Source organism: Tachyglossus aculeatus, chromosome 12 (genome assembly GCF_015852505.1).
Source record: "Tachyglossus aculeatus isolate mTacAcu1 chromosome 12, mTacAcu1.pri, whole genome shotgun sequence".
NCBI classification, from domain to species: domain Eukaryota; kingdom Metazoa; phylum Chordata; class Mammalia; order Monotremata; family Tachyglossidae; genus Tachyglossus; species Tachyglossus aculeatus.
In genome coordinates, this window is record NC_052077.1 from 9906663 (window position 1) to 9932715 (window position 26053).

Here is a 26053-nt window from a genome sequence, read left to right on the forward strand (position 1 = left end):
TTGCTCATTAGACTGAAATCAGAACCAATCTGGAACTATCCTAATTACAGTGAAAACTTGGTTTTCCATATCTGTATTAATCAGCTGAAGAGGAGCTTGTCATGAGCAAAACTCTGTGATGAGAGGCAGTAGTCAGTTGAACATAGGTACCGGTTTGGCTGAGAAAGTCTCAGTTATTTTTTAGGGTATCATGGCATTAAGTGCCTATTAGCTCCCAGAGCATTCTGGGGCTTGTCATATGGCTCTCTCAAAATCCTGGTGGACGTTGGTCTTTCCCTTTTAACTTCCTCCATCCCCTGATATTTGTAGCATTAGGGAAGCCCAATTCTCCATTTGCCTTATTCACATGCTCAAAGACTTTGCTATTTCAATCATATTCTTGAGCAAGCAACTTTCCAGCTAGATGGCTTATTCTTTTCACAGGGAAGGCACTCAATCCTCCAATCATGATGGTTGCTCTCTTTTCCTTTCCTAGTTCTTTATGACCTTCCTCAGATGCACCCAGCAGAAATGCATGCAGATTTCCACGTGTGGATGCACTGTCTCTCACAGAATTGCAGAACTAAGCTTTCTCTTGTTTTCAATACCCTTCCTGATGATGTCATATGGCAACTGCCGTTGACTTACAGATGCTGTGATCTGTTCTCCTGCTACATCTCAAAGACACTGTATTGATGTCAGATACCCAGATTAATCATTGATATTTCCCTTCTCCCATTCATCTTTATCTTTCTTAAAACTTGCATAGGCTGCTTCTTTATGTTTTTGTTTTCAGCTCTCTTGTTTCTATCCACAGCACATTGTAAACCCTTAGAGGGATAAGATGATATTTTTCCCTGTTCCTGCTTATATCTTCACAGCAGGTAGTACAATGCTAAGGGTTCTGTAAGAACTCAATAAATACTTTGTAGTCTGATGACATTTAGGGGAAAATCAATATTTACTATTTACTTATTGACTGACTGCTATTTACTTTGTCTTCACTGTGGTATGGATAACTGTGTCTTTGTGTGAACAGCTATGTTATGGATTCTGAAATCTCATTCTCTGGAGAGTCTTGAGAAAAAGTTATACAGATCTTTCCTGCTGCTATTTCCAGGGAGAAACTCTGCTTCTTGCAGGAGTAGAAGGTGGCTTTGGGACACCAGTGAGAACGATGCACATCCTGGTGATGGTTTTTCAAACAAAGTATTTTGTTCTGATCTGCGGACTGCCTGAGGACAGTGCAGTAAAATATTATTTCACCTTTTGTTGTTAAAATTGTTCAATATTTAATCTAGTTTTCTAATTGATTGATTGGTTTTCTCTGTCCTGTTGCATTTTCATTGTTGACCTTTTCCCGTGTGCTTTCCTTTGCCTTCTCCTCCCCTGATTCCTAGGAAGATCAATCCAAGTCAGTATCTAGGCATCCCTGCAGTGCTTATTTGTTCATTTTGCCCACTATAAGCATTACATACTTCTCAATTTTTTAATGGTATTTGCTGTGCACTTACTGTGCATCAAGCACTGCTCGAAGCACTGGGGTAGATACAGATAATGAAGTTGGACACAGTCCCTGCTCTGCATGGGGCTCGCGGTCTAAATACTGAATCCCCATTTTAAAGTTGAGGAAACTGAGGCCCAGAGAAATTAAGTGAATTGCCCAAGATGGCAGTAAGGAAGTGGCAGAGCCAGAATTAGAACCCAGTCCTCTGACTCGTAGGCACAGGCTTATTACCCCTAGACCAATTTTTAGAACTGTGGCTAAGACCTTCCTTCCAGGAGGTAATGGATGGGTGAGATCGGAGGTAGGAGTTTAAACCTTGGAGCAAACCAAACCCATCAAAGTATTTATTGAGTGTTTACTATGTGCAGAACATTATTCTAAATGCTTGGGAAAGTAATAATAATGATATTTGCTAAGCGGTAAGCACTGTAACTAAGTGCTGGGGTTGATACAAGCAAATCAGGTTGGACGAACTCCCAGTCCCACATAGGGCTCACAGACTTGGTCCCTATTTTACAGATCTGATAACTGAGTTACAGAGAAGTGAAATGACTTGCCTAAGGTCACACAGCAGACAAGTGGTGGAGTCAGGATTAGAACCCATGACCTTATGACTCCCAGGTTTGTGCTCTTTCCCCTATGCCAAAACAGAATTAGTAGACACATTCCCTACCCATGAGTTTGCAGTCTAGAGGGGGAGACAGAGATTAATATGAATACATAGGTAACGTATTATCTATAATTTAAAGATATGTACAGAAGTGCTGTGAGGTTGGGGTGAATATTAACTGTCCAGAGGTCACAGATCCAAGTTCAACTATCAAGTGGTGGTCCTGAGAATCTCTACTTCTGCCCACAGCAGCTGCTACTTGGACAGTTACTGGACCACTCAGCCCACTCTGGGCATGCTGGGCTGGGGAAAGCAATGGCAGGATAGGGTACAACAGAGCGGAGTCTCAAGTTCCCCTTGCAGGAGGAAGTGACTGATCTACTGCATTCTCAACCTGAGAAGCAGGGTGGCCTAGTGGAAAGAGCACAAACCTGGGAATAAGAGGACCTGGGTCCTAATGCCGGTTCTACCAATTGTTCTGCTGATTGCTTGCCGTGTGAACTTTAACAAGTCACTTCACTTCTCCATGCCTCAGTTTCCTCAACTATAAAATGGGGATTTGATATCTGTTCTCCTTCCTAGACCGTGAGCCCCATGCGGGACAGGGACAGTGTCTGACCTAAGCAACTTCTATCTAGCCCAGGACTTAGAGTAGTGCTTGACACATAGTAATGGTTTAATACATATCATAAAAACAAAGTGAAAATGAAAAAAACCCACAAACCCACTCTGCTCTTCACCAGCCAACCTCCCACAGTGACATAAAGGGCAAATGACCTTTGGGCCAAAGGAATTGATAATTACCCTTCAATAAACCAGTGGTATTTATGACCATTTACTGAGGGTAGAGGACTGTACTGAACACTTGGGAAAGTACATTAAAAGCAAAAGTCAACCATTCCTCACAGCAGTAGTTCTACAATCTAACGTGGTTGATCTCTCCTCATTCCTTCTAGACCTATGATTGAGCAGCTTGGCTCAATGGAAAGAGCCCGGGCTTGGGAGTCAGAGGTCATGGGTTCAAATCCCAGCTCTGCCAACTGTCAGCTGTGTGACTCTGGGCAAGTCACTTAACTTCTCTGTGCCTCAATTACCTCATCTGTAAAATGGGGATGAAGACTGTGAGCCCCACGTGATCACCTTGTATCCTCCCCAGTGCTTACAACAGTGCTTTGCACACAGTAAGTGCTTAACAAATGCTGCTATTATTATTATTATTATTACATATAATTCTGATGATTAGAGTTAGTGGTCAAGACCTTGTGGGTCTATTGAACTGGAGGAGATAACTGCAAAGCACTACCTGCGAAGTGGCAAAGTAATTGAGCCATCTCCCTATGTGGACCGCATACCATCCCGGGATCAGACATCTCTTCTGTAAAGCCTTTAACTCTGACGGTGCCCAGGATCCTGTCGTAATCACATCATAGAAGTTGAACCGCACAGCCGTTGGATCCTCATGAGATCGCTGATGCTTTGGGTGGGGGAAAAAGAAAATCCCATTAGAATCTGATGCCTAGAAACCCATGAATATATCCGTCGCCTAACCAAGATTGTCAGAAAATTAGCGAAAGAAATAATATGCAATGCCAGACTCCCAAACAACAACCAAATGGGCAGTTTTGGCTACTGAAATTTAGACATCTGCTTGAGGTTTACTTGAAAACAACATAAGCCTCAGAGCACACTGACTGAAAAAACAATACATTTTAAGTGAGTTTGGAAGACCTACAATAGCCGTCTTTTCTACAATGTCTAACTCTAAGACGAAGAGGAGGATAAGAATTAAGGAGCTCCTGAGCCTATTTCTCCTGCTGGCAATAGGAAAGCATATGATGTCATAAGATCACAGAGTTCCCTTTGGGGGAACTAGGGAGGCCATGGAAAAAATACTTCTAGTCTCTGTGCTGGAAAAAGGGGACTTTGATAGGTTTTCACAACTTAAAGAAGGCTGATGGGGACCACTGCTTCTAGGGCTGCCCACCCACCCAAGAAATCTCAGGAAAAGCAGAAACAGTCTCAACAGGGAATGGAAGGTCAAGATCAAGCCCTTTAACTGAAAACCTATAGATTCCAAGAATACAAAGATGCATTCAGAAGGCCCTGAAGGAAAATATGTCTATGCCTAGATGCTATCTTTATTAAAGAGAAGCTGTACTGGGCCTTCCAAGGAGAAACAGAAGATAGAGCCTGGGCCTGGGACTCAGAAGGACCTGAGTTCTAAACCTGGCTCTGCCACTTGTCTGCTGTGTGACCTTTGGCAAGTCACTTCACTTTCTCTGTTCCTCAGTTACCTCATCTGTAAAATGGAGATTTAGACTGGGAGCCCCACAAGGGACATGGACTGTGTCCAACCTGATTACCTTGTATCTGTCCCAATGCTTAGATAAGTGCCTGGCAAATCCCCTAAGCCCTCCTTTCTTTTTCACTCACTCCCTTCTGCATGACCCTGACTTGCTCCCTTAATTCTCCACCTGCCCGCCCCTCCCTGCCCCCAGCCCCACAGCACTTACGTATTTATTAATATTATTTTCTGTCTCCCCCTCTTGACTGTAAACTCACTGTGAGCAGGGAATGTGTTGGTTTGTTTTCATATTGTACTCTCCCAAATGCTTAGTACAGTGCTTTGCACTCAGTAAGTGCTCAATAAATACAATCGAATGAATGAACATAGTACACACTCAACAAATGCTATTAAAAAAAAGAAGACACTGCATTGGGCCTTAAGGGTGACCACTTTTGGGATCTACTGTATTCTTCCCATGGCCCCCAAGCTACCTGGGCTTGGAGCAACTCACACTTTGGACCCTCACAGCTCTTGGCTGTCACCCTTTCAGGATGTACCTGATACCAGGAGTAAGCACGGTCGGAGGGGTCGATGAGAATGCTGATGATCTTGGCTTTGGGGATCAGAGAGGCTGCTCGTTTTGGAGCTTCCTCCGAATGGAAGTAATTAGCGCTCTTCTCAAACAGAAAGTCTGTGGTGGTGTTGGAGGGCGTGGGGAAGAACTCCATGTACCTGGAAGAGGGAAAGGCAATGAGCAGAGTCACAGAAGAACCCTAATTTTAATCACATCTGGTCTAGACTAATTATAATAATGCATAATAATAACAATAATAATGATAACAATAAGAAGAAGAATGGGTTTTTATGGTATTTGTTAAGCACTTACTATGTACCAGGCACTATACTAAGCACTGGAGTGTGGGACACAGTCCCTGTCCCTCATGGGGTTTATAGTCTTAATACCCATTTTAAAAGATGAGGTAACTGAGGCACAAAGATCACACAGCAGACAAGTGGCAGAGCCAGGATTAGACCCAGGTCCTTCTGATTCCCATTCCTGTGCTCTATCCACTAGGCCATGCTGCTTCTCTAGGTATTTGTTAAGTGACTACTATATATCCCAGCACTATACTAGCCATGGGGTAGATACACATGAGGTTCACAGAGTAAGTAGGAGGGAGAACAGGTATTGAATCCCCATTTTTCAGATGAGGAAACTGAGGCACAAAGAAGCAAGGTGATATGCTCAAGATCATACAGCAGGTAAGTGGCAGAGTTGGAATGAGAACCCAGGGCCTTTGACTCCCAGTCTGTGCTCTTCCCACTAGGCCTTGCTGCTTCCCTATGTTTGAAAGTGCATTAAATTTTGCCATGTAACACATGTTTACACTATGCATTATGATTAGCATGCTGTTAGAGAATTAGGAACTGTTTAACCAATAATGCAGTGGCTAAACTGCTCATGGTGTCTTGAGAAACAGTTTGTGCACATTGCAACAAGTTGGCATGGATATTTCAGTGCAAGATTTCCTCAACATAGGAGATTGGACTCTCCACATGATAAGAGAACTCTGGGTATCTTAGCTTGTGGATAAGTAAAAACTCTAGATTATTCAATGACTTTTTGTTGCTGTTTTTTTTACAAACTCCCCAAATCAGTACCTGCAAAAGCAAGCTTGTTGAGGTCAGAGACCATGTTTGTTGCTTCTGCTGTACACTCCTAAGCACTTAGTTTGGGGTTCTTAGAAGGAGCTCAAGAAATTAATTAATTCATTCAATCGTATTTATTGGGTGCTTACTGTGTGCAGAGCAATGCATTAACACTACTGATTGAAAGAAACAACGAGTAAGTATGCCAAAGATTTAATCTACAGCTTTAGAATTGTCAAGAAATGGGCCAAAAAAACACCGAACAATGGAATTTACAGCCTCAGTCATTTGAAAGAGTTACAAGAATTTGGTCCAAATTATTTTACTAATTAACCTTTTAGGACAACAAACTCCTGAATAGAAACTTGAACATATACCTTCCACCTGTGCTTTTAGACCACTCTCTAGAACTTGTAAATGGTAGTCTGAAAAAGGCTTATTTTTCAGCCAACTGTGTTTTTTGGCGGGGGGAGGGTCAAAGCCGGCAGCGTTTTTTCAAAAGTCTTCCCAAGTCTGCACCCCAAACATGTGAGTTCAACTTGATTTCCTCTTTCACATAAAATAATCTTGATTAAGAAATTAATAAATACAACCATGTAGGAGAAATGGGTATTGTATTTTTTAGCACATCTTTATAAAACAGATTACTGGATATGAAAACTGATGGGGTATGTTTTCTTTTAAGCTTCTACATACTTACTGGCTATGAAAACTGTTGGGGTATGTTTTCTTTCAAGCTTCTATATACTTTGTAGGAAACATAATTTATAATAAAATAAAATACATTAGAAACTAAAGTCATTAAAGCAGTTCTTCTTCTTGGATTTATAATGCCTTTCTAGGTTGTTTGCTCCAAATGCCACCTAAATAAATGCATATGATGAAGAAGTGTGTGCTAAGATATATACAGTAGAACCCTTTAATGCCATCTTCAACCTCTTCGTATCTTTTACTGTGTTCTCCCCCAAATTCTACCCATCCCAGAAATGAACAGTGACAATACCTAGAAATACATAAAGATGTTTACGTTCGTTGGAATCGAGCTAATGAAAGGCATGAGGCCTTTACCAGATCAATGACAATAGCAGGCACTTTCCATTACAGTCTAGGGAAAAACAAATATGGGCTTCAAAGTATTTGTGGTCTTGGTTTTCATAATTTATGAAATAGAGTCGACGGATATTTCTCTTAGGCAATAAATATGTGACTAGGGATGAAGTGGTTTCGGTAATGTTCTGGTTTTATCTGAATGACAAATATCACTGTTCTCTATTGGAATGCATAATGTGTAGTCTATGTGTTTAATGAAGGCATGCTTAAAAAATACAGTATCTGTTGTTTCTTCCAAGTTTCAACTCTAATGCAAATGTGACAACTAAAAGTGTCATTGAAAGCTGTTTTCTGGGCATGAACAAACAATATGTTTAAAGCAAGTTTTAAATGTCTTCATTAAAGACTCAGGGTGAGAAAACCACCCATAATGCTCCTTATTTAATCATATCCATTTACTTGAAAAATTATTACTATTAATGAAGCATCTAAATAAAATTATGGCTAACAGTGATTAAATATTCCCATCATTATATATGAATTTCTAATTCACTGTGATAGCACTAAGCATAGCAAATTCATCTGATAAATATGCAGCTGTCACACACACTTCTATAACTGCTCCACTGTGACTTAACATGCGTTAGTAATGGACAGTCCTTTTTTGTTATCCTCCTTACCAGTCAATTCCCTTGTGATAGTTGTTTCCATTAAAGAACTGAACTTCTTCAAAGGTTTTTGGACTGGGGAGATTGCTGATGATGGAAGGATGCATAAGGAGAAATAAATAAAGTGCTGTTGTTCCTACAGCAAAAAAGAGGACAAAGGATTAAGTACCTAGAAATGAAAGGGAGAACCCAAAGATTTTCTTTACAAAAAAATGCATAAACAGGTCCAATTCTCTGTGGTGCCTAAGCTACTCTCTAGCAGTAAGGCATTTAGAGGAATATTATAGTAGAACTAAATTGCTCCCTAGGGCTTCAGCACTTGATGCAACTCTTAAAATGCTTAATTTAGTACCAGAGTAGAACCATAGGGTAGGGAGGTAAGAGTCAAAACAGGGCCTAAAGAACCCTAGGAGAGATGTGGGATCTGAATACCAGCAGCTCTCCTGTCACCAACCGATCTTCTGCCAGTCCTAGTCGAAGACGAAGTATTTCCACTTCTCTAGCCACTGACATGGCTCATTTTTGTTTCTGAGAGATTCCTTACTGTCTTGGGTGATTCTCACACTCCCTGAGCTCTTCCTTTCGGCCTCTCCTTCCCCAGAACAAACCCTCTACCCTCCCAATGGCCTCAAGACATGGTCAGTAATGTTCCCTCCCATGCTGGCTGTCCAAACAGTCATCTGGTCTACTACCATGCTGGTCTACTCCGTGGCTCAGCGGAAAGAGCACGGGCTTTGGAGCCAGAGGTCATGGGTTCAAATTCCGGCTCTGCCAATTGTCAGCTGTGTGACTTTGGGCAAATCACTTAACTTCTCTGTGCCTCAGTTACCTCATCTGTAAAATGGGGATTAAAACTGTGAGCCCCCTGTGGGACAACATGATCACCTTGTAACCTCCCCAGTGCTTAGAACAGTGCTTTGCACATAGTAAGTGCTTAATAAATGCCATTATTATTATTATATCTAGATATCTGATACTCACTTTCTAGAACAGCAGTTAGAATAACTGAAAGGATCTAACATTTCAACTCTATGGGCAATTGTCACTCAGAAGAAGAGTCCTTGAAGATCAAATGCCTTCAGTCCCTATCTTTTGGGCAATAAAATATTTTGTGACTTAGCATCACTGATATTCACATTTCTGAACTGGGAATTATTTCAATCATTCAGTGTGAGCAATGAGTGAAAATCCTAAAGGTGCTGATTTTAGTAACCAAAGAACCTGAGGAGGTTTGTTCTTGTAGGAACCATGTAGGGGACTTACAATTGCCTGGGGACATACTAGAAATGTGTGGAAGGAATCTTCAGATGTCACAGTAATGATAAATCTGCTATAGCCCAGGGTTTACCTCCTGGCATTCCCCTAGGAAGGCAGACAACTCTTTATCACCTTTTCAATAAATTGACTTTTTTAGCTGGAAATTCTAAAGACCAAAGCTGATGCTTTAAATCTGGGGGCAAAGGGAACATGGGATTCACTGGTGTACAGAATTGCAGGTTGAAAGTCAGACGATCATATTTATTGAGAACGTACTGTGTGCAAAGCACTGCTCTAAGCACTTGGGAGAGTACAATATAAACAATATAATGGAAACATTCCCTGCCCACAGCGAGGTTACAGTCTATAGGAAGAATGGGAAATATCTATTTAGTCCATCCCCTGCCTCTAAGAAGGATTAATTTAAAAAAAAAATAATCTGTCATCACATCTCTAAAGGCAAACTCTCTTGGAAAGGGTCTTATGATCCATCTCGAACACAAATTAAATGGAGGAATGAATGTGCTCACAGTCTTTAAAAATCCTACAAAAATATTTCCCTTTTCTCTTAGCCTTCTCTTCCTGATTCCAGTGGAAGCATTCAGACAAATTGAAGGGCTGTTTTTGATTATTGTCTGCCTAACCACAATAGTTGGTACCACCACAAAGAAAGTCCTATGCCTGAGAATTTCATGAGATTCTGAACTTCCTGAGGGAAGGGATCATGTCTAGTAGTATTGCTCTATTTTTCCGTGTGCTTGGTTCAGTGCTCTATACTGAGTGGGCCCTCAACTAATGCTACATTTTGAGAGACTGAAGTCCAGATAGACTTCAAAAAGAACATGGGCATTTCACTGCTTTCAGAATAAAAATTACAAATATTCTGGAGTCAAGTAAAAATCAAATGGGAATTGCAGATTCAGCACTTTTTCCTTCCAAGAACCACATGTGTATCATCATCATCATCATATTTGTTAAATGCCTTCCCTGTATCAAGTACTGCTCTAAGCACTAGGGTAAATACAAAATAATAAGATCAGAAACAATCCTTATTCCACAAAGCACTTAGTACAGTGCTCTGCACATAGTAAATGCTCAATAAATACCATTGAAGGGCCTCACAGGCTAAGAAGGAAAGCAAACAGACATTGAATCCCCATTTTACATAAGGAAACTAAGTTGAGTGACTTGTCCTTGGTCACACAGCAGGCAAATGGCAAAACAAGGATTAAAATCCAGGTGTTCTGATTTAGGTCTGTGCTCTTTCCACTTAACCTTGCTTCTCTTCATACATTGGATGGAATCCAGGGACTGATTCACCTTCTCACCTGTTTTCTGTGGTCCTATCACAAGAAACCTTGGCAAATGGTCGCAGGTTTTCTCTCTGGACCAGATGTCTCTGTGTCGCTTGTCATCACATGGATTCTGCAGAGGAAAACAACCACTCAATAAATAAAATCAAATGAATGAATGAACAATTATTCCCATGTTCCTGCTATTCTTATCTCTCCAGGTTAATAGCCACTTAAAAAATCATTTTCTCTGCATACGGAGACTTGGGGATTTGTCCATGACTACTTTATTCCTGGAAAATGGTTGTGCTCATTTCTAAAATAATTAAACTGGAATATGTGTTCTGCACGCAATAAGTGTTCCATGAATATCACTGATTGATTGATAAGTTCAATCATGAAAATAATTAGGGATGTAAATGTGGCAGGCTTATTAAATAATGCTCAGTAACATCTCAGTGTGATTCTGCAGTCTCCCAGAAAGAAGCTTATCTGGTCGAGTTAAACAAGCCACAGTGATGGCTTTCATAATCCATTATTACAGTTTATAACTCTCCTGGCTGATTTTTATGAAGTCATAGATTGGCCCAGTTTATTGGATATTATTTATGAAACTAGACCTGCCAGAATGGTCTTCATAAATTGATCATGAGTTTCAGAGACCTCCACGAGATAGCACACTTTAATGATCATGAAGGTAGTGGTACAGGATGAACACAAATATGAATGGTTATGCAGTGGCAAAAGATGATACCTTATCTTTCCTCTGACAGGGTACCAAAATTAGGTATTATGTAGGACAGATGCAAAGATGTCTTTGAGTTGATTATCCCTTGAAAACACAGTGCATCCAACAACCCAGAGAAGTGAAATAATTTACCAGAGACAGTATAATCTTTAAAGTTACAAATATCTCATCAAGCTTTAGCTTTTCAAAATGTCAAGCAGAAAGGTCAGTGAGAGATACCTTAGAAAGTTACCAGTGGCCTGCTTGCTGTCTGAGGAATCTTGAAGTTGGGAAATACATTAGAAATGGACCTTGTTTATCTATTTTTTAATTTGGACTTAGGCTTTTTAGATATAACAACATTCTTCCTAAGGCTAAAAAAAAAAAAAATCAGTATCCTTCCCTGTCCCCAGCCCCACTGCCCCTGTTATGGGAAAGTTTTGGAATGGAGGCTGCTGCTACTTCTTCTTCATGCCCATAGCCACTCCGACTCCCTGAAGAGCAGAGCCACAGAGGGGGACAGAGAAGAGGTGGAATAATAATAATAAAAAATAATGGGATTTGTTAAGCGCTTACTATGTGCCAAGCACTGGACTAAGCAAGGAAGGGTCTGGGAGTGGGTGAGGGTTCATCCTCGTTTTTCTAGAATACTCCTGGATTTTTAGAGGCTGACTGACAAGTTTTGGGGGAAGTACCGTGGCCTTCCCCCAAAGAGATGGACAGACAGAGCACAGGCTTGGGAGTCAGTAGGACCTGGGTTCTAATCCCTGCTCTGTAACTTGTTGGCTGTGTGACCTTGATCAAGTCACTTCACTTCTTTGTGCCTCGGTTACTGCATCTGAAAGATGGGGATTAAGACTGTGAGTCCCATGTGGGACATGGACAGGGTCCAACCTGGTTATCTTGTATCTACCCCAGTGCTTAGTATAGTGGCTGGCACATAGTAAACACTTAATACCATAAATAAAAAATAGAAAAAAATTGTAGGCCAATGTTCCAGGATTGGAACCATCCCATTTAATCAGGTCAACCTACCTTGCACCAACTCCCAGTTATTTTCACTTTTTAAATTATTATTATTATTGCAATGTGCTTATTACATGTGGAGCATGTTCTAAACACTGGGATAGATAAAAGTTAATCGTGTCAGACACAGTCCCTGTCCCACATGGGGCTCACAGAGTAAGGAGGAGAAAAAATACGTAAGACTATAAATGTCCCCAAACTGTAAGCTCACTGTGGGCAGGGAATGTGTCTGTCATACTGTTGTGTTGTACTCTCCCAAGAACTTAGTACAACGCTTTGAGCACTGTAAGCACTCAATAAATATGATCGATTAAATCCCCATTTTACAGATGAGGAGACTGAGGCAAAGAGAAGGTAAATGACTTGCCCAAGTTCAAACAGCAGGTGTGTGGCAGATCTGGAATTAGAACCCATGTCTTCTGACTCCCAGGCCCAAGTGTTTTCCATCAGATCCTGCTGCTCACTTACTTTAAATGTTTGCATTGGTAGGTTTGAGGTAGAGAAGGCTCAGTTCAGACATCACAATCATTTGGAACTTTCAGCACAGCCTTCTCAGAACCTAAGAGGACTGACCCCTGATTTCCCTCTCACCATCCTCTTTTCCCCAACTCCATGAAATGCTGTGAGGTAAGGAGATGGAAGCCAAGATTGGGAGAGTATCCCTAGAGTCCGGTTTTCAAGAAATATAGGGCCTGCCCATGACCCCACGTCTGCAAGCAAACTGACCAAGAATCGTCAGCTCCGCTAAAAAATCGACTGTGTTTTCCTTTTTTCCAAATAATGAGTAGATAGAATGACAATGCGGACAACAATAAAGCTGAAAAAAACCCAGCACTGGTTCTTATAATGTTTCCTTTAATAAAGCTGAGAACAAGAGTGCTCTTTTTCTTACTTGGTTGAGTCACTTCTACAGTTGTCAATACCTCAGGGTATTTAGGAAGTTATGTGATAGTCTTTGGATTTCAGCTGCTTGTTGTGTGAAAACAACTCCACCAGGCTGCTAAAATGTTACCCTAAATCCTTTTTCTTCATCTATGCTTATAATGTTAAATTCCAGTTTGCAGCCACTTAATCAATGCATTTGGCTGTCTATGTAAGGGGAATTGGCCTTTTCTTTAATAAAATCCTCTGCACATCCTTGGGGTGTGTCTTTGTTGAAAATTAAACCAGCCACTGCAGGTTTAATAAAACACATAACCCCTGTTTGTGGTTCTCTCTGTTTCCCACACCACCTTCCTTTCTTAAAGGAATATTACACACCAAAATCCTCCAAGAATACTGCCAGATTTCTAGGTGCTGGGAGAGATGGTACATCTATAGAGGGGGATAAGGGTGAGAATGTTTGGAATGGCACAAGAAATGATAATGAAGAGCCCTAGTATTTTCACTAAGGCTTGCCATAGGAAGACACTGTGCGAATATTTAGTTTTGCTTGTGTGTGTGTGTGTATTGGAGGTGAGGGGTATACATATGAACCCATTGGGAAGAAGTGAAAGAAGTGAAGATGTATAGAAGGTACATCTATAGAGGGGGATAAGGGTGAGAATGAGTGCTAGTATTTTCACTAATATTTGCCAAAGAAAGACAGTGTGAATACTTAAGAGTGTGTGTGCATTGGGGTCAGGGGTGCTCAGGTGTGAGGGGCATGCATATGTACACCCAGGGAAGAAATGAAAGAAGTGAAGATTCAGATTCAGCTTTCTGCATTGCTACAGGCAGGGACAGCTTTTAGGGAGCTGTAACTAAGCAGCATGGACCAGTGGAAAGATCAGAAGGCCCTGGGTTCAAATCCCTGCTCCAGCCAATTGTCAGCTGTGTGACCTTGGGCAAGTCACTTCATTTTTCAAATATGTAAATGGCTTCTGTTTCATCCTTATTCTCCATTGCACATAATTCCCCTTCATTGCCCTGACTGTATGAATCTGTCTACTCTCCTGCTGTTGGTAAATTATGGCTTGAGTTGGATTTCTGTGCCAATCAGTTGAAAATATGTCCTGATTTTTAAAATTCTGTATTCTCCTCCAAGTAAGCAAGTACACACTCACACATACACTAAACTCAATTAGTCTGAAGCTTGGCCTTGGAAAAAATTTTCATCCCTCTTGTTCTTTATGACACCTGCAAAGTACAGGAAAAGTGCTTGGCAAGCAAAGGGGTCTGTGGTTCACAGCTTATGCAAGAAATTGCTGCTTGATAGAAAGATAAGCAGTAGATTCATTTTCTAAGCTGTATCACTATACATATGAATATTCTATTTCTTGATCTAGCATCAAATGATTCTGATAAAATAAAGAAAAAGTATTTAATTGTATTATACCAGCATCTTGCAGCATCCTGAAGAAGAAAAAAAGATTATGCTGAAGAGATGAATAAAGTGAAACATGAAGAGTGAAAGAAGCATCACAGGTGAGCACAACTAAACAGCCAAGGAAGAAATGCTGTATTTTCACACTCTTTCCAAATATCCCACCAAGGTCAATGAAGGACACAAGATGGGAGACGAGGAGAGGAAGTGACTTACTAAAATATTATTGATTTTTCTATCGTCCCCTCCCTTTGCGACTTTCTTAATGAGAGGAAGCTGCTATAAGCCCTGGACTCAAGACTAGTGGGGGGTATTGAGACTGTGGAGTTTTTCATAGCTAGCACGAACAGACAATTATTATTATTATTGTGTTGTCGAATCATTTCCAAATTATAGTGACTCCATGGATATACTTTCTCCAGAACATCCTGTCCTCTGTCATAATCCGCTTAATGGTTTTTCCGTTATCATTGTTATGGTCTCTATCCATCTAGCTGCTGGTCTTCCTCTTCCATGTTTTCCCTGGACTTTTCCTAGCATTAGTGTGTTCTCCAGAGAATTAGTCCTCCTGAATAATGTGTCCAAAATATGCTAATCTAAGTCAAGTCATTTGGCCTTCCAAAGATCACTTTGGTTTAATTTGCTCTAAAATCCATTTGTTTGCCTTTCGGGCAGTCCTTCACAAAGGCCTTCTCCAACACCACATTTCAAAAGAGTTGATGTTCTTTCTATCCTGCTTTTTCACTGTCCAGTTTTTGGATCCATAAATTGTCAGTGGAACCACCACAGAGTTGACAATTTGTATTTTTGTAATACTAGCAGTGAAATGCTCCTAAAAGTAGTAGTAGTAGAAGACATACTGGGACTAATGGCATTCATTGGCAACTTAGTGACTGCCATGCATTGTACTAAGTGCTAGACAAAGCATAAGAGATGCAAAATTTGGGGGTGGCTCTGGTTATGACTGAGCTCCAGGTGATCTGAACTGCAATGTTGTGAAGATTCAGAACCCGGCCAAGCTTGGAGGTTGGAATGAATTAAGTCAGTGGCCTCCTCTCCTCTGTTTTAGCGAAATTTGGGGGTAATTGTAGATTTTTAAAAACATTTCTAAATGGTATTTGTAAAGCGCTTATTAAGTGTCAGGCACTGTACCAAGCACTGCAGTAGATACAAGCTAATCAGGTTGGACACAGTTCCTGTCCCCCATAGGGCTCACAGTCTTTATACCCATTTGACAGATGAGGTAACTGAGGCATAGAGAAGTGTCTCCACAAGATGCTCTGTTCTTAGCATGAACTTGTGCAAAAAGCACTAGCCTGGGAGTGAGAGGACCTGGGCTCTAATCCTGGATCCTCCACTTACCTGCTGGGTAACCTAAGACAAGACACTAAACCTTTCTGTGCTTCAGTTTCCTCATCTGTAAAATGAAGATTAAATACCGTGTCACCCTTCTACTTTGATAATGAGCTCCATGTGGGACAGGGACTGTGCCCAACCTGATCAACCTGTATCTATTCTTGTGCTTGACACATAGTAAATACTTAACAAATAACACAATTATTATTATTAGATATTCCCTTCTCCCTTCCCCTGTACTGCTCCTCTCTCAAATTTTGAGTGTGTTCACCAGGAAATGAGAAGCCCAGGAACCACTATATATTTGGTGCTAGAGATCAGAAAGTGATCTTAGAGCCAATGAGGTTTTCAGGAACTTATTTTGTGTGTTACTTAGTTGTCTCCATCAGCCTACCCTAGAAATCACAAATCACCAGGCACCAACTCTTATGTGGACAAAGTTAGTCAGGGGCACACCAAGGCTTCTACGTAGCCAGCAGTAATAGCTCAAATGCTTTAGTTTCTTGTAGGATAACATGCAGTTCACCTATGAGAACTAATATGTGTGTGTATGACTCAGTATATTTAAAGATAGCCTCCTGGAAACTAAGGCTACTTTTGCTACACACAAATCAAGGTGAATTAATTGGTTTTCTAAATGACAGTTTCAATAATGGAAAAGAAAATCATCATCACAACTCTAAAAGGTCTAGGAGGAAGCAACTGTTTCATCCAAAAATGCACCTCACTGGGGAGACACTATTGTAAGGATAAAAAAACACCTCACTGGATGGGTTATTTTAGAGAGCACACTCACCTATTTCGTTACTTCAACCAAGCCACACAGCTGGTGAGGGCTTAAAGGAGTCACCAAGGCAAGTATCTTGTGTTCAGAAAGAACTACCCCTAAATTAATCAGATGAATATCAATGGCATTCTTAGAGACATCAAGGGATGGGCACTTCATGACTACTTTCATGTGTCCCCCTGGATCCCTACACCTTACTAAAAAAAAAAGTTTCTCCTTTATGCCTAATTTAAAACCCTCTAGCCACAATTTCAACTCATTTCCTCAATCCCTGTCCTCTGTGGATTTGGCAAACAAGTGGTCTGTACAAGAGTCTTTCAAATAAATGGTTAAGGGAGATTTAAATCACCCTTTGGTTTTCTTTTCTCCTAAATAATCTCAACGCCAAAACTATTTTGTGCTTCAATTACCTTGGGTGTAAAACAAGAATGATTTTATGTTGTTAAATTATTATAGCTTGTTAATTCATATGCATGCTATTGAGAGAAAAATCAGGTTATAGATGTCAAGTGAGAGATGAGTCCCAGGGGAAACAGGTAGCATACCTGATTACCTGATATCATCCCATCTCCCTCTTCTCATTCCTGTCCAAACTCTTCAAATGGGTGCCTCAGCTTCCCCTCTTTGACCCTCTACAATCCAGCATAAAACCCCCTCACTCCACTGTGACCACTCTCTCCAAGGTCACCAATGATTTCTATCTTGTCAGATGAACTCTATTCCAACCCAATTCTTTTCAACCACTTTGCTTTGGTTGGTACTTCAGACCAACCCCTTCTCTGGAAATACCTTGTTTCTGCTTGACACAGACCCCTCTCCTGGTTCTCTTCTTTAGTCTCTTTCACAAGCAATTCCTCTGCTCCCCACCCACAAACTTTGGGAGTCCTTCAAGGTTCTGTTCTTGTCTCCTTCACAATCTCTACTCACTCCTTAGGACAGCTCCCCAGCTCCTACAGCTTTAACTATCACCCCTATTTGGATCATGTCCAAATCTACCTTGCTAACCCCTCTTGCTCACGGAAATCTCACATTTCCAATGGCCTTCAAGACATCAGTATAGGAAGGTCCCCCTAATACTTCAAGTTCCCAAGTTCTCTCCTCCATCTAACTTTTCCAACACAGTTAACACCACCACTACTCTCCCCATCTCTCAATCTTGGCATTGTCCTTGATTGTTCCCATTCAACCACCATATTCAGATTGTCTCCAAATCTCCTGGATTCTTCCCCCGCAATATTTCCAGAATCTACCCCATTCTGTCCATTCAAACTGCCATCATGCTGGTCCAGGCACACTTCATAGTATTGCATCAACCTGCTCACAGACCTCTCTGACTCTAGCCTCACTCCTCACCATTTCCTACTTCCCTAGGCTGCTTGATTTTTTTATGGTACTTTTTAAGTGCTTACTATGTGCCAGGCCTAGTAAGCACCCCAGTGCTAGTTGGAACACAGTTCATGTCCCACATGGGGTTCACAATCTTAATCCCCATTTTACAGATGAGGTAACTGAAGTACAGAGATGTGAAGTGACTTGCCCAAGGTCACACAGTAGAAAGTGGTGGAGTTCCCATCAGAGTTCAGGTTCTTCAGACTCCCCGGCCCGTGCTCCATTCAACCAGAGCTTGGAACAGTGCTCCAGCACTTAGAACAGTACTTAGCACATTGTAAGTGCTTAACAAATACCATCATTATTATTATTAGGCCACGTCATTTTTCTCCTCTCTCTTCCATACTTCACTATGATACCTGGATCATTTTTCTTTAGAAACATTCAATCCCTATCTTCCCACTCTTTAAAAGCCTCCAATGATTGCCCAACCACCTCCACATTAAAGAAAAACTCTTTACTATTGGCTTAAAGGCTGATCTCCTACTACAATTCAACCCAACCCTCCTTTAATGCCAATCTACTCATCTATCCCACCACCAACTCCTTGACCTGAAACTCCCTCTCCTCCTTGTCTGACAGACTACTACTCTCTCCGTATTCAAAGCCCTCCTAAATCACATCTCTTCCAAAAGGCCTTCCCTGATTAAGTCCTCCTTTCCCTTTTATGTCTTCTATGCACTCAGATTTGTACCCCTTAGGAATTTGGTATTTACTCCAACCACATCCCCACAGCACTTTGGCACTTTTTTACATCCTGCCATTTCCCCATTCTGCAATCAATCAATCAATCAATCAATCGTATTTATTGCAATTTATTTCAGTGTCTATCTTCCCACATAAGTTATACTTCTGTGAGCAGGGATTATTATTTTGTAGTAGAATTTATTAAGCACTTAGTGTGCAGAGCACTGTACAAAGCACTGGGAAAGAAACACAAGTGGGAATTAGACATGGTCCCTGTCCCACTTTCCCAAGTGCTTAGTACAGTGCTCCCTAGAGAGTGCTCAATAAATACCACTGACTGATTGACTGGTTGGGAAGTCATGTGACAGAGACAGGGTGAGGGGAGGAAGGGGGAGGAGGGATCTGATCATTGTACTTTCCAAGCACTTACTACAGTGCTCTGCACACCATAAACGCTCAATGGGAGTGAATGAATGAATCTGATCATCAACCATTAGTACATGATGCATCTCCAGATAATAGGGATTTTATTTCATTCATGGTTGGTATACTACACTTTTTGATAATTAAAATTTACATAAATAACTGTAGAGCTAGAACCGTTAAAAGCTGATAATAAGTATCAGCATCTTCTCTTTCTTTGCTTGGCAATTAAAAAAATTAAAAGTGCGAATTGAAAACCTAAAGAAAAATAACAGTTTATTAACTGTTTTTCAAAGCAGTTATCACTTTTCAGTTGTCTCTACAAATTTTTAGAGATGTGGTGGGACAGTTAGGAGGGAGGTATTTGATCAATGGAGTTAAGTGGAAAAAAAAAAGTAAATGCTTAATTATATGGGATTGTGGATTATCCAGTCTCTATGTGTCCTCCCCCACCTAGACTGTAAGCTCGTTGTGTGCATGGAATGTATCTGTCTATTACTGTATTCTCCCATGCGCTTAGTACAGTGCTCTGTACACAATAAGCACTCAATAAATACAATTGACTGAATGACTCTTGCTTCTTTTGTCTGTTTCTGACTTTGATAGCAGGGAAATGAAAGAAGGTGCAACTGAAATAGACTGATTGTACTAACTGGTCATGGCCCTGATCGAGAAAGGGAGAATGCTACAACTGCTGCTTAAGATAAGGTTTGGGGATTATCCATGGCTATCAAATAGCCAAGCTCCTCTGCCCCTGCTGAATAATCGTTCTCCTGTTTTCAGCCACAACTGCACACAGCCACGCAACATCTTTAAATAAAAAATGAAGCCCTGTCTCACTTCCCATAGTTTCCAATGGGAAATTAGCTGTTACCTGCCAGAGGGGGTCTTTCTGCTCCGGGAAGAGCTCAAAGTACTTGTGAGCCAGGGACACAGGAGGAAGGGTCTGCAGCCTCAGGTTAGTTCGGCTCTGCACGAAGTTGGCCAGGTTCACGAAGGTGTATAACCCCAGCCTGTCATTCCCATAGTTGGACAGGTGGGTCATGAAGATGCTGATCTGAAAGAGAGATAAAAGTGCTCATGAAGCACTCCAGGTTGAGTCCTCAGTACACTGCTCTGCTCTCAGTGGTTCCTCAGTAAATACCATTGATCGGTGGATTGATGGAAGTATTAAACCAGTAAATCATGCAGAAGATCTTGGAAGTCGTACTTGAGCACAGCTGTTCTGAATTGAGTGTTTCACTCTCTGAATTCTGATAGCCACTCTTGGTCTGCCACTCCTGGTTACACCTCCCTGAAGTGGGGAGCTTCACATAGCAGCTCTAGATGTATTTCCCACTCAGGTGGAGAATACATAAAAGCAATCCTACAGATGACTATGCCCTCCTCTGCAAGTCTGCTTAGATTTGCTGACCCCAATTCCACACTTCCATTCAAAAAATGGCAGACTCGGGAACTGGGGGTGTGGGAATGACCCGGAGTGGAGGGAACTCTCCTACGGAGAAAGTTTGCAGGCATTTCTTCCATCCGAAGTGATCCTCGAATGGAAAAGCTCAAGTGGGTGGACTATCAGGATCATTGTCACGTATTTATTAAGAACCTTTGTCACATATTTATTAAGAACCTTCCTCATGCAGAACACTCTCCTAATTACTGAGGGACACATAAAAGAACTGCTCCATCTCAGGATTGCCTCTGGGAAGGAGGGCAGTCTTGGGGATGGGATGCAGGAGCAGTTGACATGGAATTCCTTGCCCAGGTCAGACTGGTTTGAGGGAAGTGAGAAGAAGCTGCAGCCCAGATAGGAAAATCTCGGAGGCCCTGGCAGTGTCAAGATGGGGCTATGCCCTGCCAGTTTTGCAGAGAAGCACTGTGGCTGGATGGAAAGAGCACAGGCCTGGGTCTGGCCCCTGCCTACTGTGTGATCTTGGGCAAGTCACTTAACTTCTCTGTGCCTCGGTTTCCTCAACAGTGGAGATAATACCTCTTGTCCTGTCTACTTAGACTTTGAACCCCATGTAGGACAGGGGCTATGTCCAAGTTGTATCTATCCCGGTGCTTAATACAGTGATTGACAAATAATAAGCACTTATCTATTATTATTATTGAGACATCCAGCCTCCAGGTGACATATACCCATGCCTCTCGTAGAGGAAGTGTCATCTGTACAACCCCCTCCTCAGTTAGTCCTACGGATCTGCAGGGAGAGAAGTGTGTTCTGCAAAACTATCAATATCAAATGACTGCTTCAGGGCCATAACAGTTGAGGGCATAAGACCTCATAGCTTTATCAGAATTTACAAGCAAAAGAGCATTGAGATTTACATTTTAATTATGTTGAACTGATTGGGCAGGCAGTTTCCACTTATTGTGTATAAGGAATTAATATAAAACCCTATTTTGGGAAAGCCTGGGTATCCATGCAATCAGTGTAAGACCTCTTTACTCTCATATGAGACGTAATTGCCCTGTTGTCTTCATTTTTTCCTGCTTTTATGAAAATAAGAGAGATAAATTACAGCAATTTTCAGAGGGAAATGAAAACCTGCATAAAAGTGTTATCTTGTCAATGTTATCTTGCATAAAAGTGTTTTATTGTTTTCCTTTTCTTTTAAATCGACAGGGTGGGAGGTCAATGATTTCTCTAAATGAAAATGAAAAATTTCAAGCCTTTAGAAATTGTAGCTTCTCAAAGGAAACATCATTGATAGACTGTGTGTTTCTCCTAGAGGGCGGTATCAATCCTGTCCTACTTTTGGACTATTTTTTTTGTAATTGTACCTAAAGGTGAATTATTTCACCATTTTTTCACCTAAAAAAAACTACACAAGTTGAAGTTTAAACACTGAAATAAATTGGTTTAATCTAATCTCCATAATGGTGTAGGAAAAAAGACTTTGGTAAGAACCTGGAATCATGTTTTTGTGTTGACATCTTTCAAGAACTGGCCCATGCATGATTATTCCTTAGATTTAGTATGAAACTTTCACTGCAGTGGGGGCAGGACTCAATCACACGGCTTCCACCAAGTATTGGAGTGACAGTTGAAGTGGCTCTTTTTACAAGAAGGACTCTATAGTAATCACCACAGGATAATATGCATAGGATGATCATAAGAGTGGTATTTGCTAAATGCTCACTATATACTCAATACTGTACTAAGCACAAGATACAACAGAAGCAGATCAGATGTAATTCCTATTCTACACAAGGCTGACAATCTAATGGGGAGGGAGGACAAGTATCTTATCCTCATTTTTATAAATAAGGACAATGAGAAACAACATGTCCTAGTGGACAGAGCCTGGGCGTAGAAGTCAGAATGACCTGGAGTCAGAAAGACCTGGATTCTAATCCTGGCTCTGCCACTTGCCTGCTGTGCAACCTAGGGTAAGTCACTTCTCTGTGCCTCAGTTATCTCACCTGTAAAATGGGGATAAAGACCGCAAACCCCATGTGGAATAGGGCTTGTGTCCAACCCGATTTGCTTTTATCCAGCACTTAGTACAGCGCCTGGCACATAGTAAATGCTTAACAAATACCACAATTATTATTATTATTATTATCATCACTGAGCAACTTGTAAAACAGCAGGCAAGTTGCAAAGCGGGCATTAGAATCTGGACTTCCTGACTCTGAGGCCAGACCTCTTTCCACTGGCCCTGCTGTTTCTCAAAGAAATAGGGTACGAAGTCACTCATCACTGTGGTAATAGTAGTTTGAAACAGTGATACTTACTGAGTGTAAAGCACCGTACTAAGCACTTCAAAAACTACAGCAGAGGCAAAACACACATTTCCTGCCCACAAGAAACTTACAATCTAATTGGAGTTTACGGTTTAGCTTCCCCAGAATGGTTTTATTATGAGCCACTGGGCTGAAGGTCTAGTGACTTGAAAACTGTACTGCAAAGTTCTTAAAGAAACATACAACCTACAGGGCAGTGTTGTTATGGTAGAACTTTTGAATACATACAAAGTCCTGAAGTCTGATGGAAACATCAGTTCACTGGCTACCTCATTGAAAAAGCTCTTAGGATGGCAGAATATTCTGCTATTTTTTAAGTATTCAGCGGCAAATTTTCTAATTCAAGCTTTTTTTACCACAAAAAAAGTCCTAAGGTCCTGTTTTTTTTTTAAATCAAGTATATAATAATAATAATAATGATGGTATTTGTTAAGCACTTACTATGTGCAAAGCACTGTTCTAAGTATATGTAGATGTGTGGAAGGAAAGGTAAGGTAGGATGTGCGGAAAGAAAGGCAACAATCAGCGAATGCTATTTATTGAGTACTGACTGTGTGTAGAGCACTGTACTAAATGCTTGATCACTGTACTAAGCACTTAATACATGTGAAATGGAAGATCTGCTTGTTTGGACAGAAGAGGAGAGGATATTGTAACGTGATGTTCTAAGACGGGACAGCACATGCTGATGTATCACAATTTCCCATTGCCAGAGTGAAAACACAACATTCTCACCCTCCTGCTATTGCTATCATATAGCACTTGATATATGACAATGGATGACTGGATTACTGGATGACGACTGGATTACTGCATCAGCCTCCTCTCTGATCTCCCATTCTCCTGTCTCTCCCCACTCCAATCTATACTTCATGCTGCTGCCCGGATCATCTTTGTGCAGAAACACTCTGGGCATGTTACTCCCCTCCTCAAAAATCTCCAGTGGCTACCAATCAACCTACGTAGCAGGCAAAAACTCCTCACTCTCGGCTTCAAGGCTCTCCAACACCTCGGCCCCTCCTACCTCACCTCCCTTCTTTCCTTCTACAGCCCAGCCCACACCTTCCATTCCTCTGCTGCTAACCTCCTCACTGGGCCTCGTTCTCGCCTGTCCCACCATCAACCCCAGGCCTACGTCCTCCCCCCAGCCTGGAATGCCCTCCCTCCACACATCCGCCAAGCTAGCTTTCTTCCTCCCTTCAAAGCCCTACTGAGAGCTCACATCCTCCAGGAGGCCTTCCCAGACTGAGCCTCCTCCTTCCTCTCCCCCTCCTCATCCCCCCACCCTACCTCCTTCCCCTCCCCACAGCACCTGTATATATGTTTGCACATATTTATTACTCTATTTTACTTGTACTTACTTACTATTCTATTTATTTTATTTTGTTAATATGTTTTGTTTTATTGTCTGACTCCCCCTTCTAGACTGTGAGCCCGCTGTTGGGTAGGGACTGTCTCTATATGTTGCCAACTTGTACTTCCCAAGCGCTTAGTACAGTGCTCTGCACACAGTAAGCGCTCAATAAATATGATTGAATGAATGAATCACTTGGGAAGAAAAAGTGTAGTGGAGGAGGCTGAGTTATTAGAAGGGGAAAAAAATGCAGATGTGGTGAATTGTCCACTCCAGAAAAAAATTATGCAAGGGTATCTTGGCTGTACACACATGGTAAGCTAAGAGCAGCTGATGTGCAGACAGAGCATTTTTGGTTTTAGGATGACTGGCCAAAAGGATTTGTGTTTTTTTAATTTTTATTATTATTATTAAGCACAGTCATCACAGAGAAAAGGAATGTGGTCTAATGGATATAGCATGGACCTGGGAGTCAGAGGACCTGGGTTCTAATCCTTGCTCCACCACTCTTTTTTAAAAAATGGTATTTGTTAAGTGTTTACTGTGTGCCAGGCACTGTACTAAGCACTGAGGTAGAAACAAGATAATCAGGTTGCAGAGTCCATGTCCCACACTGGGCTTGCAGTATTAATCCCCATTTTACAGATGAGGTAACTGAGGCACTGAGAAGTGAAGTGACTTGCCCAAGGTCACACAGCAGACAAGTGGCACTGCAGGGTTTAGAACCCAGGTTTTTCTGACTCCCAGGCCTATGCTCCATCCACTAGGCCATGACGCTTCTCGAAAAATAATAAATAATTACGGAACATGTTAAAAAGCACTTACTGTGTGCCTGTTCTAAGGACTAGGGTAGATAAAAATCAATCAGATTGTATACAGTCCCTGTCCCACATGGGGCTCACACTCAATCCCCTTGGTGTTATCCTGGACTCCTCTCTTTCATTCAACCCACGTATTCAATCCATCACTAAATCCTGTCAGTCCCACCTTCACAACATCACTGAAATCTGCCCGTTCCTCTCCATCCAAACTGCTACCATGTTAATACAATCACTCAAACTATCCTACCTGGATTACTGCATCAGCCTCCTTGCTGGCCTCCCTGCCTCCTGTCTTTCCCCACACCAGTCCATACTTCACTCTCCTGCCTGGACCATTTTTCTACAAAAATAATCAGGACACGTCACCCTGCTCCTCAAAAAACACCAGTGGTTGCCCATCCACCTCCACATCAAACAAAAACTTCTCACCATTGGCTTTTAAGCACTCCACCACCTTGCTCCCTCCTACCTCACCTAACTACTCTCCTTCTACAACCCAACCCATACACTTCAGCTCCTCTAATGGTAACCTTGTCACTTTGTCTCACTCTCTCCACCGAATCCTAGCCCACATCCTGCCTCTGGCCTGGAAAGCCCTCCCTCCTCAAATCTGATGGACAATTACTACTGCCCCCTTCAAAGCCTTACTGAGGGTGTATCTCCTCCAAGAGATCTTCTCTGACTAAGCCCCTCCTTTCCTCTTCTCCCACTCCTTCTGCATCGACCTGACTTGCTCCCTTTGTTCTTCCGCCCTCCCAGCCTCACAGCACCTATGTACATATCTGCAATTTATTTATTTGAATTGATGCCTGTCTCCCCTCTTCTAGTCTTTAAGCTCACCGTGGGCAGGGAATGTGTCTGTTTATTGTTGTATTGTACTCTCCCAAGCATTTAGTACAGTGATCTGAATATGGTAAACTCTCAATAAATACGATTGAATGAATGAATCCCCATTTACAGATGAGGTCACTGAGGCCCAGACAAGTAAAGTGACTTCCCCCTTCTAGACTGTGAGCCCGTTGTTGGGTAGGGACCGTCTCTATATGTTGCCGATTTGTACTTCCCAAATGCTTAGTACAGTGCTCTGCACACAGTGAGCTCTCAATAAATACGATTAAATGAATGAATTTG

General features: G+C 41.6%; 1 protein-coding gene across 2 annotated transcripts in view; it reads right to left on the reverse strand.

The window, feature by feature from the left end:
- The window catches only part of NDST4 (N-deacetylase and N-sulfotransferase 4), a 192534-nt gene that overhangs the window by 11578 nt on the left and 154903 nt on the right, over window positions 1-26053 (reverse strand). For both annotated transcript variants that reach the window (XM_038755183.1, XM_038755184.1), the window contains exons 7-11: window positions 19875-20057; window positions 10337-10433; window positions 7764-7887; window positions 4941-5115; window positions 3400-3570 (exon numbers count right to left, since the gene is read on the reverse strand). In XM_038755183.1, the coding sequence (XP_038611111.1) occupies window positions 3400-3570; window positions 4941-5115; window positions 7764-7887; window positions 10337-10433; window positions 19875-20057 (750 nt within the window). The remainder of the gene's footprint in view (window positions 1-3399; window positions 3571-4940; window positions 5116-7763; window positions 7888-10336; window positions 10434-19874; window positions 20058-26053) is intronic.